This window comes from Rhamphochromis longiceps, linkage group LG23, assembly GCF_057381845.1.
Source record: "Rhamphochromis longiceps isolate RC_006_pf linkage group LG23, R_longiceps_female_GT1.1, whole genome shotgun sequence".
Taxonomy (NCBI): domain Eukaryota; kingdom Metazoa; phylum Chordata; class Actinopteri; order Cichliformes; family Cichlidae; genus Rhamphochromis; species Rhamphochromis longiceps.
Genome location: NC_140578.1, coordinates 21800645 through 21817586, shown reverse-complemented (window position 1 = coordinate 21817586; position 16942 = coordinate 21800645). Strand labels below are relative to the sequence as shown.

At 39.8% G+C, this 16942-nt stretch overlaps 1 protein-coding gene across 2 annotated transcripts in view; it reads left to right on the top strand.

Moving 5' to 3' along the window:
* The window catches only part of stk11ip (serine/threonine kinase 11 interacting protein), a 49188-nt gene that overhangs the window by 9741 nt on the left and 22505 nt on the right, over window positions 1-16942 (top strand). For both annotated transcript variants that reach the window (XM_085398848.1, XM_085398847.1), the window contains exons 9-21: window positions 262-365; window positions 1942-2031; window positions 2276-2317; window positions 4739-4909; window positions 4999-5080; window positions 5325-5828; window positions 5982-6199; window positions 6303-6413; window positions 7763-8003; window positions 10757-10914; window positions 11011-11263; window positions 14867-14976; window positions 15909-16006. In XM_085398848.1, coding sequence (XP_085254974.1) covers window positions 262-365; window positions 1942-2031; window positions 2276-2317; window positions 4739-4909; window positions 4999-5080; window positions 5325-5828; window positions 5982-6199; window positions 6303-6413; window positions 7763-8003; window positions 10757-10914; window positions 11011-11263; window positions 14867-14976; window positions 15909-16006 — 2182 coding nt within the window. The remainder of the gene's footprint in view (window positions 1-261; window positions 366-1941; window positions 2032-2275; window positions 2318-4738; window positions 4910-4998; window positions 5081-5324; window positions 5829-5981; window positions 6200-6302; window positions 6414-7762; window positions 8004-10756; window positions 10915-11010; window positions 11264-14866; window positions 14977-15908; window positions 16007-16942) is intronic.

Sequence of the window (16942 nt, the reverse complement as noted above, 5' to 3'; positions counted from 1 at the left end):
ATTTACCTTCTCAGCAAAGAGACCAAATAGTGATGAAGCTGGTAGATGAGGAAGCAGCGTGAAGATATACAAACTTTATTGCCACTGTTTTGTAAGATAGTTTTCTTCATCACACAGAGACATTTTTAATAAGGGAAAAGAACATGAGAATTTAATTACACAACTTAATGTTTGGTCATTTTTTTCCTTTAAAACCAGTGCTCTTGAACTTGTGCATGAGTTTGAATTCACTTGCATCATTGGCATCTCTCATCAAAACAGGCGTGGAACAGTTGTCTTCTCTCCAGCATTTAGACCTGGCCTACAACATCCTGCTGGAGCATTCCCAGCTGGCTCCTCTCTCCCTGCTGCACTGCCTCAACACAGTAAAGATGCACACATGCACACATTTATCCTTAGATGATCAAATTTACATGACACTTTGTTACTGCTCCCAGTGAGGTCAAGCGATTAGGGCTCATTGTTTTTAAATCTGCTTGTTAGCAGGTTTCTTCAACCATTTTGGATGGATTTGCATGAAAACGTTACAAAAGTGGGGCTGGGCTAAACTGTTGGAATTCACCAGGATCCAGTATTTGTTTTTTGTTTTTGTTTTTTGAAAGAGTCTGTAACATTGCGATACAGAGGAAGCATTTTACCTCACATCTCTAGAAAATACTAATGAGGTTGACTTTGAGGTCCCCCAGCTGCCTGAGCTTATAGCGGCATAACTAAACAATGGTTTAAAGGTGCAATAGCCATTTTCTGAGTTTATGTTATAGAAAAATAAAGTTGTACTCATCAATATACACAGATTAGTGTGTAATTACATCTTCCAACAAACTGATGTGTTCTTATAAACTTAGATTTAACCCATTAAAAATGCACAGGCGCCGGCACTGGTTTGTGCCACAAACATCTTGAATACAGTGGACGTCACTGTTCTGCCTAATCATATTTTATCTACGTGGTTAGAGACTGGCCACATACATCCCAAAGAAGGAGAGAACTCGTAGCCATTCCCATGCTGTTCAGGCAAATTTGAATTTGTATATGCACCTTCAGACTCTAGATATGAAGGTTCATACTTTGTGTTTTATCGTCTAAGAAGGGGTCCCCTCCACTGACAAACTGAAAACAGGAAGGAAGGAGGCAACACCACCAGTATCTTAATAGAATATCATCCTCTTCTTCCTCACCTCAAGCCCCTGCAGAACTGAAGTCAGGGCCCTAACACAAAAAACCTGGCAACAGATTAGATGCAAAATCCCCCCATTTCTGTACAGCTGATGAAAGCTGGATGAACAATGACAGCTGGTTATAAGCTAATGTTATGCCAGCTAATGTTAGGCTTTAGCCCTGTGACACAGTTTGATTACATTCCCACATTGTATGGCAGTTTATTCACTAAGTTTCACTAACAGCAGCTAACAAAGGCTAACCGAAGCTAACAGCAGCAAAAACACTGACAGAAACGTTCAGGATATCTTGAACAACTCACCTCAGTATCGCGCTAATCAAATAGAAGTAAACTTCATTGACTCATCGACTTGTATCAGACTCTTTTCACAAAGATTTATAGCCTCACCCACAGTAAATAGGCATGTACATATATTGACAGCTGAGGTAAAGTGTGGACTGACAATCTTTACGATTTGATATCCCTGTGTTGGTCCTACATCATCATCATAACAATAGTGGTCCAGCATTAACGTCGCAGCTGACCAGTGGCATCTGAGCACTTAGCTAACATTAGCCAGGAAGTTAGCTAATGCTAATAAAAGAGTTGAATTCAGTTAACTTCAATCAGCAGTCTACTGACATCTAATGGTGAGGTTTTACACAAAAAACTTTAAAGTCATGTAATCTAGCCTAAGATTTTCTGCCTCCTTGTCTCAAACTGGGAGGTTTTTTTTCCATAGGTGAGTAGCTAAGAATGCAAACTCTACTGTCTTTTTTCAGTTGAATCTGGAAGGAAACCCACTGTACTTCCAGAAGACCCACCGCACCTCCACAGTCAGACACCTCTCGCCAAAAGCTGCCAACACCAGAGTGAGTGATAAGAATTGTAACTGAATGTATTATGCATATATATACTTTTAAAGTTTACCTTACATTTCCAAAGAAGGATGGAAATGTGATGTGAAAGTATTGTTTTTAAGTTCTAGTAGCCTCTGGGTCATCTGTTCTCCAATTTGTCACAAAGTGCAGCTTTGCTGTTCACACAAAGGTTTGAGCTTTGCCTTTCTTGTTTTCACCCAAAATTTCAGGCATTCCCTTTTTTCTTTCTTTATAGCTCAAACTTGATGGCACCCTACTGTCCTCATCTGAAATATCAGTGAGTCTCACTCTTAACATCACTTCATCATCTCACAGTTTAAAAGCTTGATACTAAAGCAGATTCTCTTCAGAGTGACTCAAAAATTCATGCGGTGTAAATTGTTGCTACTTGCTACATTTATTTACTTTGTATTAGGGCTGCTCAATTAATCGAATTGGTTTTTTTTTGATCAAGGTCTTTTTATTGAACAAAGAATTGCTTCCAACAACAATTATGGCAATATTAACAAACAGTCCTGCCCCCCCCCCCTCCCCCCATCCAGAACTGTGTAACTAAAACCCAGCCAGAGAGGAAAGAAGAGATAAAATAAAATAAAATTACAGATACAAAGTAAATAATAAAATAAATGAACAACAGCAAGGGGAAAAAAAAACAACAACAAAAAAACCAAAACAACAAAAAAACCCAAAAAAAACCCCACTCACACGCACATTAAGCAATAGTATCCAGACTTAATCTTTCAAAGTAAGTAAGAAAAGGTTGCCATGTGTCATAAAACCTCTGAACCGAACCTTTTACAGTGTAGCGGATCTTTTCCAGCTGAGTATAGTACATGACATCCTTAACCCATTGCCCATATACAGGTGGAAGTGGCTCTTTCCATTTCAATAATATCATTCTACGGGCCAAAAGAGTGCAGAAGGCCAGAAGATCAGAGTGTGATTTGGAAAGACTAGCATCACAAGGCGCCACCCCAAAAATAGCTATAAACGGGCAGGGTGCAATTGGAACATCAAATATGTTGGACATGGTTTCAAATATGCTTTTCCAAAAGCTACCCAGTTTTGGACATGCCCAGAACATGTGAAATAGGGAAGCAGGCTCTCGTTTGCACCGGTTACATGTGGGGTCAAACCCATCCTTGATTTTGCTCAGTCTAGTTTTAGACCAATGGAGACGGTGAACAACTTTGAACTGAATCACCACATGTTTAAGGCAAATAGATGACGAAGAAATTCTATTGATTATCTTATGCCAAGTCTCATCTGCAATCCGTTGGCCAAGATCACTTCCCCATCGTTCCCTAAGTGATTGCAATGTGGACAGCCTAAAATCACTTAACAGCTCATAAACATCACTTATAACCCGCTTAGCATTTGGTTTAAAATCAAAAATATCATCCAAAAGGGATGGACATGGACAGGACGGAAAGCAGTCAGTATTAGAAGCAACAAAATTCCTGAGTTGTAGATACCTGAAAAAGTGTGACTGAGGGATCTTGAACTTGTTCACCAGCTGTTCAAATGAGGAAAAGATATTGTCCGTGAAAAGAGCAGTCATTGATGTTATTCCAAGCTTTGTCCATATGTTAAATGCCTTGTCCGTTAAGGATGGGGAGAACATGCAATGTCTATGCGGTGGTGCATTAAGAGAGAGTTCAGTCTGTTTAAAGTGCCGTCTGAGCTGATACCAATTAATCGAATTGTAATCACGATTACGATCTGGGCTTTCAACGATCATTAAAAATGACTGAGCCAATTATTAGCCCCTCCCTCGTGCTTTACTCTCGCGCTGCTCCGTGTGGCAAATCGAGCTCACCTCTCTGCATTTCGAACACGCGTCACAACACTGAGAGCAGCGGTCCCCAACCTTTTTTGCGCCACGGACCGGTTTATTTCCGACAATATTTTCATGGACCGGCCTTTAAGGTGTCGCGGATAAATACAACAAAATAAAACTAGTACCGGTACCAAAAAAAAGAAAATTTATTCATAACACACGTGAAAAGACCCAGGAAAACAGAGTAAACAATAAAAACGATAACAAAATAACGTTGAAAGCCGATTAAAAACCCTGAAAACTATACATTTCACACCTGAGCCTCTACTCTCGCGGCCCGCTACCGGTCCGAGGCCCGGGGGTTGGGGACCCGGGGGTTGGGGACCGCTGATTAAGAGGTCCCCCAACTCTAAGCAGAAGTTATTTGGAGAGGAGAGTGACTGCCATTGGTTGAAAAGAGAGGTAAAAAAAACTTCAGTGGTGTGGAAACATTATGGGTTCGCGGAGTCAGACGTGGATCAAGTAGACATAGTGTGTAAACTTTGCTACAGTGTCGTAGCTGCACCACAGAGCAACACTGCAAAGTTCACTAAACATAGATGTTTACATTTTTCATTTATTTTTTATATTGCAAATATTTGCACTGTTATCAGTATTTGCACACTATTTTATATTATTTTTTGACAATCTTTAAAGCCATCATTCAATACATTGTTATTGTTAAATAAATATCGTCAAATAATCGAGATCTCAATTTCAGTGAAAATAATCGTGATTATCATTTTTGCCATAATCGAGCAGCCCTACTTTGTAGCAAGGTATAATCTACATTTATTTGCACTGTATTTGGAAAAGAAAATGTGGAATTAATACTTAAAATCATTTGTGGTAGTAAAGTTGGAGTACTCTTCTCTGCAGGTTCTGCCAAAACCAGGGCCGCTGATGGTCCAGGTGCAGACTTTGCCTTCAGGTTACACCATGCCTGCAGAACGCAGTTACCAGGAAGCATCTAGTGGGATGGGGGAGCTGAGTGACAGCCTGTCCATCGGCGAAGCGGTTGTCTCAAACCTTCGCAGAAGGAAAAATAGGGTGGGAGTGATGCTCTTTTGGGTGTTGATATGCTTTTTTTTAGTGCTTTTCTCTGATATTTAATGAAAAATTGTCAATTTTTGTTTCAGAGTAAGGTGAAAGTGCGGAGGGCCAGTATATCCGAACCCAGTGATACTGATTATGAGTCCAGACCCTTGTCCTCCACACAGGGTTTGTTGTCAAAACATGTTTGCCGTCTAAAGTTTCAACATAAAGGCAAAAATTATGATTTACCTTGTACTGTAGTAATGGAGTATGCTCTTGTTAAATATTGCTAAAGTATCAAATAACCTTATCATATGCTCAACTAAGAAAAGTCATGCAAAGTCCAAGACTAAAAGTATAGAGGTGGATACGAGCATGAATGTTTGTTTTTTTTTCGGTTTTTTTTTTTCTGTTCTTTTTCCTCTTCTAGGCATCGTCCTTCAGCACCAGCAGGAGATTGAACGCATGTCCAGCTTCAGGGAACAACTCGGAGAAGACTGGCTAAGATATGAACACCATCTAGATGGAGCTTCACCCTTAACGCTCACCACCACTGTTAACCAGCAAACCTCCTGCTCTCAAACCCTCTCCAACGGCCTCACCACCACCATCGCTACTACCACTACATCTATCCCACAGCAGCAGCCATTGCTGCCGTCTTCCCACAAGGTCCCGGAAGTCCTCCCACCACCTATTCTTTCCTCTGAACCCAGAAATGAGGCCTCTGACGTGGATGCAGACCTGGAAATGGAGTCCACCTTGCAAGGTGGTCAGACCCCTCAGCTGACAGAGTCCACCTTGGATAACAGCATGGTAGATGGGCTGGTGATGAGCCAGGGAGTAGTGAGTTCACCTCAGCCAAGTCCAGAGAGCCACAGGTCTGCTAGAGCAGCAAGTGGCGAGACCAATCATGAAGAAGAAGAGGATTTAGGAGGTAGGGAGGTTGAAAATTGAGAAACATTTTAAACAGTATCTAACTCAATATGTGCTCGACTTAACAAAATGCAGTTATTCTGAAGGATAATCAGCACAAATCTCCTCCAGTTATGATCTGCTTTCTCTGACTACTACTTTTCTTTTCTCTTAGTGGACCTTTGTCACCCTCTGCTTGTTGGTGTCTTATCTGACAAAGAGGAGGGGCTTGGTGAAGGTCAGTGGCAGAGGAAGGGAAGAAGGGAGGTGTTCTTGTGCATCAAAAAGGGCTTAGTGCTTGAGATGGACATGCAGTGTGGCCAGGAGAGATGCCGTCTGGAGCTGGATAGCCTGGCTAAGGTGGAAACAACTGAGGCTGCGTGGACCCGAGGGGTATGAAAGGAGATTCTTCATCTTCATCTCTAACATCTTTACGTCTATAAAGGAAAATATAATGTTTTTATCAACTTGATAAATGACTTTGACTATCTTTCAGGATTTAGAAAATCAGTTTCCAGCTGTAGAACTTTACTTTGACTACATCAGCAAGGACAAACGAAGGAGACGCTACGTCCTGTTAGATGATGACCCTCAGCAAGCACTGCAGGTTAGCTGAAAAACTCTCACACATTTAAATTCATGCACACAAACTTCTGTTGCCAGGAGTGGTTGTTTGTGCTGTCAATTTTCCCACACATCAATGCGGATGACGTGCAAGGTGCGTACAATGAAGCAGTGTATGTAAATAAGAACACCCACCCACTGACTTCTTGGGACATGCTGTAGTTGTCTGGGCATGTTCACAGGCTGTCCTCTGCTCAGTCCATGTTACCTTTGTGTACCTGACGACAATCAACAGCAGTACAATCTAAAACCTGTGTCAGATGAAATGTTAAAAGCAGAAAGCTGTTCAGTTAATATGTAATGTATGTTTAAATACACACATAACTGAATTACGTGTAAAACCAAACGAGCACCTTGAGGTTCTACTTAAGGAAAGAACTAAGAATGACTGCTAGTTTCAGAAATTTGTCAAACGTAGTAGTTTATGGAAACCCATTCTAATATTTTCTCGAGTTCTCCTATCCTGTTAAGACAGGGGTGTCAAACTCAAATACACAGTGGGCCAAAACTCAAAACTGGAACAAAGTCGCGGGCTAACGTTAATATTTATTGAAATATATTTATTCCTCCAGATATAAGAATGAATCTTTTCTAATGGACTCAAAAACGTTTTGCTGAAAAACTGAATATGGAACAAGCAAAGCTTAATACTAAACAATATATATATTAGCTGTATAATACCAGTAGGCCAGCTCTGATAGTAATTTGGTGTGGCTTCGCGGGCCAAATGTAATTAGGCTGCGGGCCAGAGTTTGACGCCTATGTGTTAAGACATTTTATATAAATACTTCAGTTTTTAGCTTGCAGTCGCCTGTCAGAGAGAAAAGCAAAGAGAATGCTTGTATATCTCATGGGCTGCAGGCAGAAATGTATTATTACCACCTTTCTCTCCTCCAGAATTATTTCTTATTTTTTATTTTGCTGATCAGGTTCTGACTGACATATTGTCTAATAATAAGGTGCAGCCTGTTGTGGAGCACCGCACAAACTTAAGATGTAGCTCTCCATGACAGTCCCAGTTTCTCATGCGGCCTCGTGGGAAAATTGCCTGCCCATGTTTGATATGAGAATCCTCTATTGTAACAGTATATCTGTGACATAAAATAACACAAAGCATTATAGGTACCCTTTAATTTTCTATATAATTTTTTTGTGTAGTTACAGGAAAAAGTTAATATTGTCTGGAATGTGTGGAGAATGCTTGTATATCTCTGAACTGCTGTAAAAAATGTATTATTACCACCTTTGACTCCTGCAGAACTGTTTAGTGAGCAGAAATGTCTTGGTTTTCCTGCTTGTTAACAAACTTTTTTTTTTTTTTTTGCTGACCAGGCTCTGACTGACATACTGTCTAATGTGGTGGAGGAAAACCAACGCCGGGTTTCTGAGCTCTGTCACAGCTGCATTCGCCTGCAGTGCCTTCGCTGCAGGTCAGAATTCATTCTTCAGGGAGGGGACGATGAAGAGGAAGCCGGTGAACGAACAACGAAGAGGAGAGGAGCTGTGATGCTATCAGAAGGTGTGCAGGAACAGGACGGGGAGGAGCTGATAGAGGCACAGTGGGCCAGCAAAGGTGAGAGTGAGTTCCTGCAGCGTTCATCGTCAACAGTTGATAAACAGACACAGGAAGAGGCACTCAGTAAAGTGAGTGTTATATGTATATAACACTCCAGGCAGATAAAATCAATATTATTCTTTCTTTAAGTATTTTTGCATGTTTTCTCTTTAAATTGGCATCCATAAAGTTAAAATGTGCAGAGGAAAAAATGTACAAACAGCAAAAAGAGTTTAAGAAAAACCTTTTGATCTGTTTGCACTAGCCAGATGTTTGGAGCTGTTTTGAAATGGGGAAAAATGCACTTAAGGCAACAAAATGCACTTTTGTTAAAAAAATACAACAAAAAAAAATAGAAAACTGCCAAACCAATGTGATATCTGGCTTTAGTTTATAGCTGAATCTGTCATCGTCACATGTGAGAGGAGCCCACACACACATGTGCACAGACATGCACACTACAACACTCATTCTGATTCATCCATGAAACTGAGTCATCCCTGATGAATCATGGTCACTCTCACGAACTAAACTATCCTTAAATAGCCAAGTACTAGATGTTTCTAGATGAGGAGATTTTATTTATAAAGCACCTTTTGTATACAAAGAGAGATTAAATGTCTTGCACAGAGAAATAAATCGTTCCAAAAAAAGCACAGACAGGTCTATAAAGAGGTAAAACAATCTTGTGCTCATTTCCAGCTCCATATGTTTTTTCTTAGACTCTCCTAGAGTAGCTTTGCATGATTAACAAAATAACCCTTAGTTCTCTTTGAGCCCTAAGCTTTCTTTTTTTAGCCAGTGCTTTTCAAACTGTGGGTCAAGCAATAGTGGTGGGATACATAGCTACAGCACGTCGTCGGTGGAAGACCAGGGTCAAAATACACAATAAATTGAATGATAAAAATAAACGGTGAAGAGTTTGCTGCTGCTGTCTTGCTAACCTCAGGTTATTAAAGTTCAGCTGGGCTGGTTCTTTATTATTAATGAAAATGGGTGGTGAGTAAATTATAGGTTTACTTATTTTCACAGGCAAACAGGCACAAAGCACTGTGAACAAAAAGATGCCATTTTGGTCATAATGGCCAATAAAAAGATATAATAAAGGGCAGTTTAAACTAAAATGAGCAGTTTAAACATAAATAAATGATAATAATTCAATAATCCGGTGGTGGGTGTGAAGCTTTACTTTTTGGACTCTGATCTAGGGGATGGCCAAAATGTCTCAGAATCACTGCTTTAAGCCAACTTTCATATACATTTCTATACCCTGCAAACAGAAGGTCTGTGAGTCAGGAGGAAACTAAGCCAAAAATGTCCACCATTTTTATCTTGTTTATCAAGATAAAAATGGTGAATAATGCAGTAAGATAATGAATAATGCTATAATAGTAAGAGGCAGATTTTTTTAATGATTAATATATGTGGGTCTGCAGGTTTTGTGCTACCATAAAAACCAAAGCAGAAATGACACAAGGTCACACATTGCGAGTACCAAATTCATTTGATTTCAGAGTACTTGCCAACTATCAGTTTCCCATGATTTCACAAGACAAAATGTTAGTTTTAGACAGCCTCTCTCGAAGCGTCAAACACGTTATCTCGTGGATTCCATAGCCAAGAGTTCCCACTTCAGCAGGATGCAGATAATAGTCATCATTCCAGCAGCCTCCTACCCGCAATCCAACCAAACCTGACATTAAGACCTGCACGGGCTTGTACAGACTGTGTTCAACAAATGTTTGGAGAGTTTTTTTTGGAACCATACACCTTTTGTTAGTGTGCTTAGTCTGTGGTTCTGCTGACATTTTGGGCAACAAAAGATTTTTTCACATTGCACGTGTCTGGACGTAGACAGTTGTTTGCCTGTGGGTTACAGAATACACTCCTTGTAGATAAAATATAATCTCCTTTGACCTGAAACATATCCATGCATGTTTTCTGTCACTCTCCTCTGTTGTTTTCAGATTTCTTTTAAACATCCTGTTATTCTTGAGTACAAAACCTAAGTTCAAACAGGTTTATTATACAACCCTTGTCTTTTTGTATCTTGACATGAAAAATATGTAACAACATATCTTGATTAAAAAACAATACATCTTGATTTCCATACAGTTGTTACAGTAACTTTGTTAAACTGGACCTATTTCTATCTCTTGGATATTACAAGAGAAGCTCTGCATGAGTCACAGGTTAGAAAAGTCGTATCTTTTACCGCGTCTTGGTGTAGCTACTCCATTCATCTACTGAATGAAGAAAGGCCTTTTAGTTCCTTTCTCTTCAAGGCCACCCTCCCATTAAGCCTACTCTTTTTCTCAAATTTGCTGCCCCTCGCAAACAGAAGGTTTGAACAGCAGGTTGCCGGGGCTTCTTTAGCCTGTTTTGGAGAGCCTCACCAATAAGCTTATATAGAGGTACAGCCTGTTGTGGAGGGCCTCACCAGTAATCTTTAAAAGAAGTGCAGCCTATTGTGGAGGGGTACACCAGTAATCTTTAAAAGAAGTGCAGCCTATTGTGGAGGGGTACACCAAGAAATGTAAGAATAGGTGTGGCCTGTTTTGGAGGCCCACACCATTAATCTTATAAAGATGTGCCGCTATCTGCAACAGTCCCAGTTTCTCATGATCCAGATATACTGACCTCATTATTTGAATATTTTTTTAGCAACGTTTAATATGAGATTGCATCATTGTAATAGTGTTTTTATGACATAAAATAAGGAAAAACCTTACAGGTCCCCTTTACTATATACTTTTTGTGTGTATTTACAGGAAAAAGTCAGATTTGTCCAGAATGTGGCAGTGACCATGTTGTCCAAGTGGCTGTTCAAACGTCTCCCTACAGCAGTACACCCATCCAGCGTTCATTCAGGACCGACAGTGACGATGACCATCGGGACATAACTGTGAGCATGCAAAGTGCTAATAAGGTATTTCCCATATGTTAAATTATTCACTGTCTTTTGCCATGTCTCCTGCGGTAATTGATTTTCAGAATTGTTAATGTTTTCTTTGTTCTACATCAGGATGATTACACAGATGCTAGTAGCAGCAGCAGTCCCATCCCAGAAGCTGTTACCGCAGCAGAAGAGTCCATGTTTGTCACTGCCCAAGGAAGCTCTTTCTTCATTGGAGATAGTCCAAGTCAGACCAGTCACCTTTCCTGCAACTCAGTGTGCCAAAGTAGAGAGGACCTAGCAGGCAGCTACCACTACACCACTACTGGTGCTACACCACCTCAAGTGCAAGCACAGCCTGCAGAAAGGTCCACCCCTAATGGTGAGTCTGCCCTTTGAAGACAATGCAAGTAATGAGGGTCCCGGTTCATACATTAAATCCGCGTCTATGTCGTTTGGGCTGTTCAGCCAGTAGATTTCAACCCAGGACAGGACTTACTGTGACAGAAAGACAATACTAACCTGACATTTAACTACATACACAAAATGGAAATACACTAAGGTCTTAAAATAGGAATTTTAACAAAACATTTAGAACAAATAAAATAAATTCAATACAACAATTCAGACTACTAATGAAAGTTGCATGTAAGTAGTAGGTTTTCACTTGAATAGGGTTCAGCAGATTGCATCACCACTAATCTTTTTTAACCATATGGATTTAAATTTAGGAACCAGTTCATGTGTTTTTCTCTTCAGATCAAACTGTCTTAGCCTCCCTTCCTCCTCCTCACTTTCAAACATCATATAAACACAAAAATAACTAAAGCATAAAATTAAATGTTCAGGCCTTTGTTTTCTCTTTGTTTTTTGTTTTCTTTGGCTCATGGCACAATATTTGGATACATGTTACACTGTGACATTTGTATATGCTCACATGTTATTGTTTATTACAGTACCCTAACTACTGGTTTCGGTGTGTACTGTACTTCACAATGGCCATTTGAATTGTGTGGTCTGTAATGGGATGATTAAAGGGAATCATTTATTACACCCACATACAGGTAAAAAAAAAAAAGACAGATTGAGTGACAGAATCACTTTAGGACCACACATGTGGCACACTAATTAAAGTGGCCTTGTGGATTTTGCTGTGTGGGGAAGGTAAGAGGAGCTGAGAATTAGATATAATCAGATACTACAACGAGACGTTCCCTATAGCCTGACATTCACAGTCATCTAGACCTCCAAAGCGAAGCTGATTGGATAAATTATCTGTCAACAGGGTATCCTGGAAGATTAAATAAGCAATTGGTGTTATTGTTGTTTTTATGATTAGTTCATTGGGTGCATAGATAAAACTATAGTCATAAAATGTATATATAATGAATTCACATATGTTGTTTTTTTTAAAGATATTCATGGACTTTGAGATGTATTCTTTATTTCTTTATTGTATCACAAACTCATGTGATTTAGGATTTTATAAATGTCTGTTATTTATGTCGGGGGAGGGGGGGGCTTTTAGACAGTCTGTGTTTGTGGATGAACAACTTCATTAACTTTGTACTTACTAATATTTAAATGTTTGCTATCACCTGGCCATGGACTACGACCAGGTGGTGGTTTATTGAGAGTCACACCCAAATGTGGAAAGGCTGAGGGTGGCCACAGGCTAAAAGGCTTCTCCGTTTCCTCTTACAATCTTTCCTCTTATAATATTTGTAAATGTGAATGCCGAAGTTCTTATTAATACTTTGGATTTAAGTGGTTTAGCACCCATTAGACTGTTTAATCATTTTGAATTGAGCATGCTGTTGTTTCTTTTGTCTAGCTGTTAGCTTGTTACCTTTATTACGATAAAGGGCGATTGTGGCTCTAGAGTTCGTCTTGTAATCGGTAGGTTGCCGGTTCGAGCCCCGGCTCCGACAGTCTCGGTCGTTGTGTCCTTGGGCAAGACACTTCACCCGTTACCTACTGGTGGTGGTCAGAGGGCCCAGTGGCGCCAGTGTCCGGCAGCCTCGCCTCTGTCAGTGCGCCCCAGCTGTGGCTACAATGTAGCTTGCCATCACCAGTGTGTGAATGTGTGTGTGAATGGGTGGATGACTGAATGTAGTGTAAAGCGCTTTGGGGTCCATAGGGAAAGCGCTATACAAATACAGGACGTTTACCGTTTACTTTTTGGAGCAACTCTGCAGTGACAAAAGGCAGGAAGACAGAATAACTGTTGTACCCTCGACTGAACTGTTTCCTTATTCTCTTTTTTCTTTTCGTTTTTCTTTTGTTGTGGCAGCGGGCACAATGCACAGCAGATGTTACACTGTGGCTTTTGTATACACTGCTATGAAAAAGTATTTGTCCCCTTCCTTATTTAGCAATTTTTTGGATATTTGTCATGTTTCCAATCATTAAACAAGTTTTAATTCTTGACAAAGATTACCCAAGTAAATAAAAAACCTTAAACTTAGAATTTATTTGATCTGAAACATATAAGCGTCACATGCAAAAAACTAAGAAATCAAAAAGGGGGCAAAGGCTTTTTCACAGCACTGTATCTTAGGCTTGTAGAGCATTTTATAGTCACTATTCCAACACTCTGTTGTCGTAAAAGAGAAATGAAGAGCTTGGTAATGAAAGCATCACTTCACCTCAAATGTCAACTCTTCTTATCAGTTAACTGCAGGCACAGTGCACATCTTTGGACGGATAAGCGAGCGCTTGTCATAAAGAGTAGTGGTTGAACTCTTTCGAATCATGCTTTAAACCTTTCGGCTGTTAGCCGGTAGTATAGTTTTAAAAACAATACAGCTAAACATGCACCTTTTAACCGCACCCAAGTGAAATTCTGACATGCATACCCAACATACACATACATACATTTTTACATCTAAAATAACGTTGTTGGCAGCACTGTTTATTGAAGAACAAGCCAAACAGCAGTAAAATATAAGTGGAGTTTTATTGCTTCAAACTCAAATTCTGCACTTCGCGTGGTCATTGTAAAACACATCAGCAGTGGCATGTGGTTTAAACTGTTTACATCGGCTTTACTGCCTTTGCTAAAGACAGATGTAAGTCCTAATTGAAAGTGAGCGCAGACTGAGAAATATTTATGAATATTGTGTGGCACAGAAATCCTCTGAGCTGCTCTGTATCTCTGTGACAGCATCTGACTTCCCCCCCCACATCTGGCTGCCATTTTTAGATGAACCACATGGTAAATGTGCAACAAGACAGATTGGAGTCATTGCTGGAAGTGATGGGAGAGGAATGAAAGCCTCAGAGAGGGAAGGCCGAGTCGTAATGATAGCTTTCTGTATCTTTTTTCCTCTGTGTTTTTTCCAATTGTGAGATTGCAGTTGCAGAGCCATGTAATCTGTCCTTCTGAAATGGCAGTTTTGTTCTGGAGAACTCATCCCAAAACACTGACGCACATTGAATATGGGGTTTGTTTGGGGGGTTTTTTAGCGACACAGTGCATCCATTGTTCCAGAGCACCTCTTCAACCGGTCTCTAAAGACTCGTCAACCTGTGCGTATGCTTGTGTGTGCATGCACCTCTCCCCATTTAAAAGCAGTTATCTGAAAGTTCAAAGGCTGTTTTAATCAGATCTCTGTTTGCACTCTTCTCAAATCAAAGGCCTCAGCTTTGGTCTCTGCAGATCCATGCCCTGTTGTTTTTGATCAGCTACAACCATCCATCACAGTTCTAATAACTTCTGTTGCTGTTCTTTGGTGGATTTATTGCTCTTAAATGCCTTTCTGCATGAGGGCTGTTGGCCAGCGCTGCAGTCTGCTACAGTAAACTCTGAATATGGTTTCATAAAAACCAAGAAATACTGTATGCAAGGCTTCCCAGTGTTTCCAGGAAGCTACGCTATAACGATATTAATGTAGAATCATCTGAAAGCATAAATACAAAGCTGATTTTAGTTACTTTGTAACTTATCATGACTTAGTTTTTTTTTCTCATATATATTTTTTAGATGATTTGGATCTTCTGTCTGAGGATTACGAGGTGGTGGACCATCGGCTCAAGCTTTTCCTGGATGTAGAAGTCTTTGAGGAAGAAGAAGAACTTCATTCTTTCCTTAAGGTTTGTGAGCCTCACACAGAGCTTAGAGCTTAAAAACCAAAGAAAAAAATGTATTATTGTATGGTTTCATAATTCACAGTAAAGAGAAGATTGAGAAAATATGTTTTCAGGGTCTTTAAATCTTTACTGGCATTAGTGTAATTCAGGAAACACTATTGTTTCCAGACTCTATGTTAAAGCACAAGTTTGCCGGCAATGGCAGCCTATGACTGATCGCTCAATTTTGGCAGTGCAGCGTTTTTATATGTCGGTGTTATTGTTTCTTTTGTGACTGTGGTTTTAAAGGAAAAAAACAACAAAAAACTTTAGATTATCTCCCCAGTGGGGTGAAAAAAATTCCAACTTAATAGCTGGTGACAACTTTAAGACCTATTACCCTTCATCTGCGGTTTCATCTCAGTCAGCCAAGACGAACTCTGACAGTAAATCTCCCAGGATCCCATTGAAGCCCCACTCTTCTTCTTCTTCTTTTTCTTCTTCCTCTTCTTTGGCTCCTTTGTGTAGCTTGTGCACTGCTGTCGTCATTAAATGTTGTTTGAGACTTCTTCGAATCACCAGGCTGTTGCTTGTCTCTATGAGACACTTGTACAAAGAGCAAAAAGGACCAAGCAGCTGGAAACAGGAAGTCACACACCATTCATCTTGGTTATGTTTATTTACCCAGTGACAGGGGCTGCTCCATTTTTCACTTGTTCTCTTACTTCTTGCGTTATATTGGAGGAAATGATACAAGAAAACTTACAGAGCTTGGTTTCATCTGATAATGTGGTTGTTTAATAGTTTATTGTTGACTTTATGGTGCTCATTACAATGTTGTAAAAGAGTTTATCAGCACAGGAGAGCCTCTCTGTTCTTCTGCTAAGACAGTCAGTGTTTTCCAGCTTTTTGTCATTTACCCCCTTCTGTTTGCTTGTTTTTCTCTGGACTTTCAGATGTCAGCTGTCAAATTTGGAGAACCTGGGGAGGTTCCCTCGCTGCTGGTTGTCTCAAATCAACGTATTTATTTCCTGGAAATGACATCAGATTTGCAGTAAGTAGAGCAATTTTGTTCACACAAAGCTGATTAAGCCAGTCTTTCCCAAGTAAATCTCTGTGTTTCCCAGCATAATGGAGTTTTGTAGCATCCTTTACCCACATGTGTTTCACTTCAGCCAGTAGTGATTAGTTTGGTAGCGGTGAAGAGGGGACGAACTGTAGTGACAGAATTGGGGACAAGAGTTTCTAAAGCTCCAGATAAATCACAAAGTTTTTGTTCAAACAAAAAACAACACTACAGAGAAGGCAAACATGAATGACCGTCAGTGCCGTCTTGGAACCCATCAACTACTCTGCTTCTGATGCAAAAAGCATCTTAAAAAGCTAACAAAACATTAAATCATCATCAGATGATTGGCAATCATTTCAAGATTGTATTTCAGTAACTGTAGTCTTACCTTTCCTTCTGCAACCGAAGCTTGCTCCAGTATGATTGGTCAGTAGAGTCAGATCATAAACCAATTTTAATATAAGATAAGATAAGATAAGATAAGATAACCTTTATTAGTCCCACACGTGGGAAATTTGTTTTGTCACAGCAGGAGTGGACAGTGCAAAAGTTATGAGGCAAAAATTAGAATACAATAAGAATAAATACAGTACACAACTGTACAGAATAGAATAAAATACTATATACAGTAGAATAAAATAAAATAAATATACAATCCGGTTGTTCAGTGATGACGCGACGAATCCTACTTCCGGGTCTAAAGTAGTCTGCGTTTAATGTGGCTTTTGTGTTGTTAACATGTTTAATGTTTTGTATTTTCTTCTATTTGATCTCAAAAAGCTCCTAAAACAGTCAGTGATCCCTGTTGACCTCCCTCGGCTTTTATTACCGCTAATCATTTATTTAAGCTCAGTTTTTAAAACCTTAGGATGTAACTACAGCCCAGCCCATGCAGCAGTATATGAATGACTAACCTCGTAT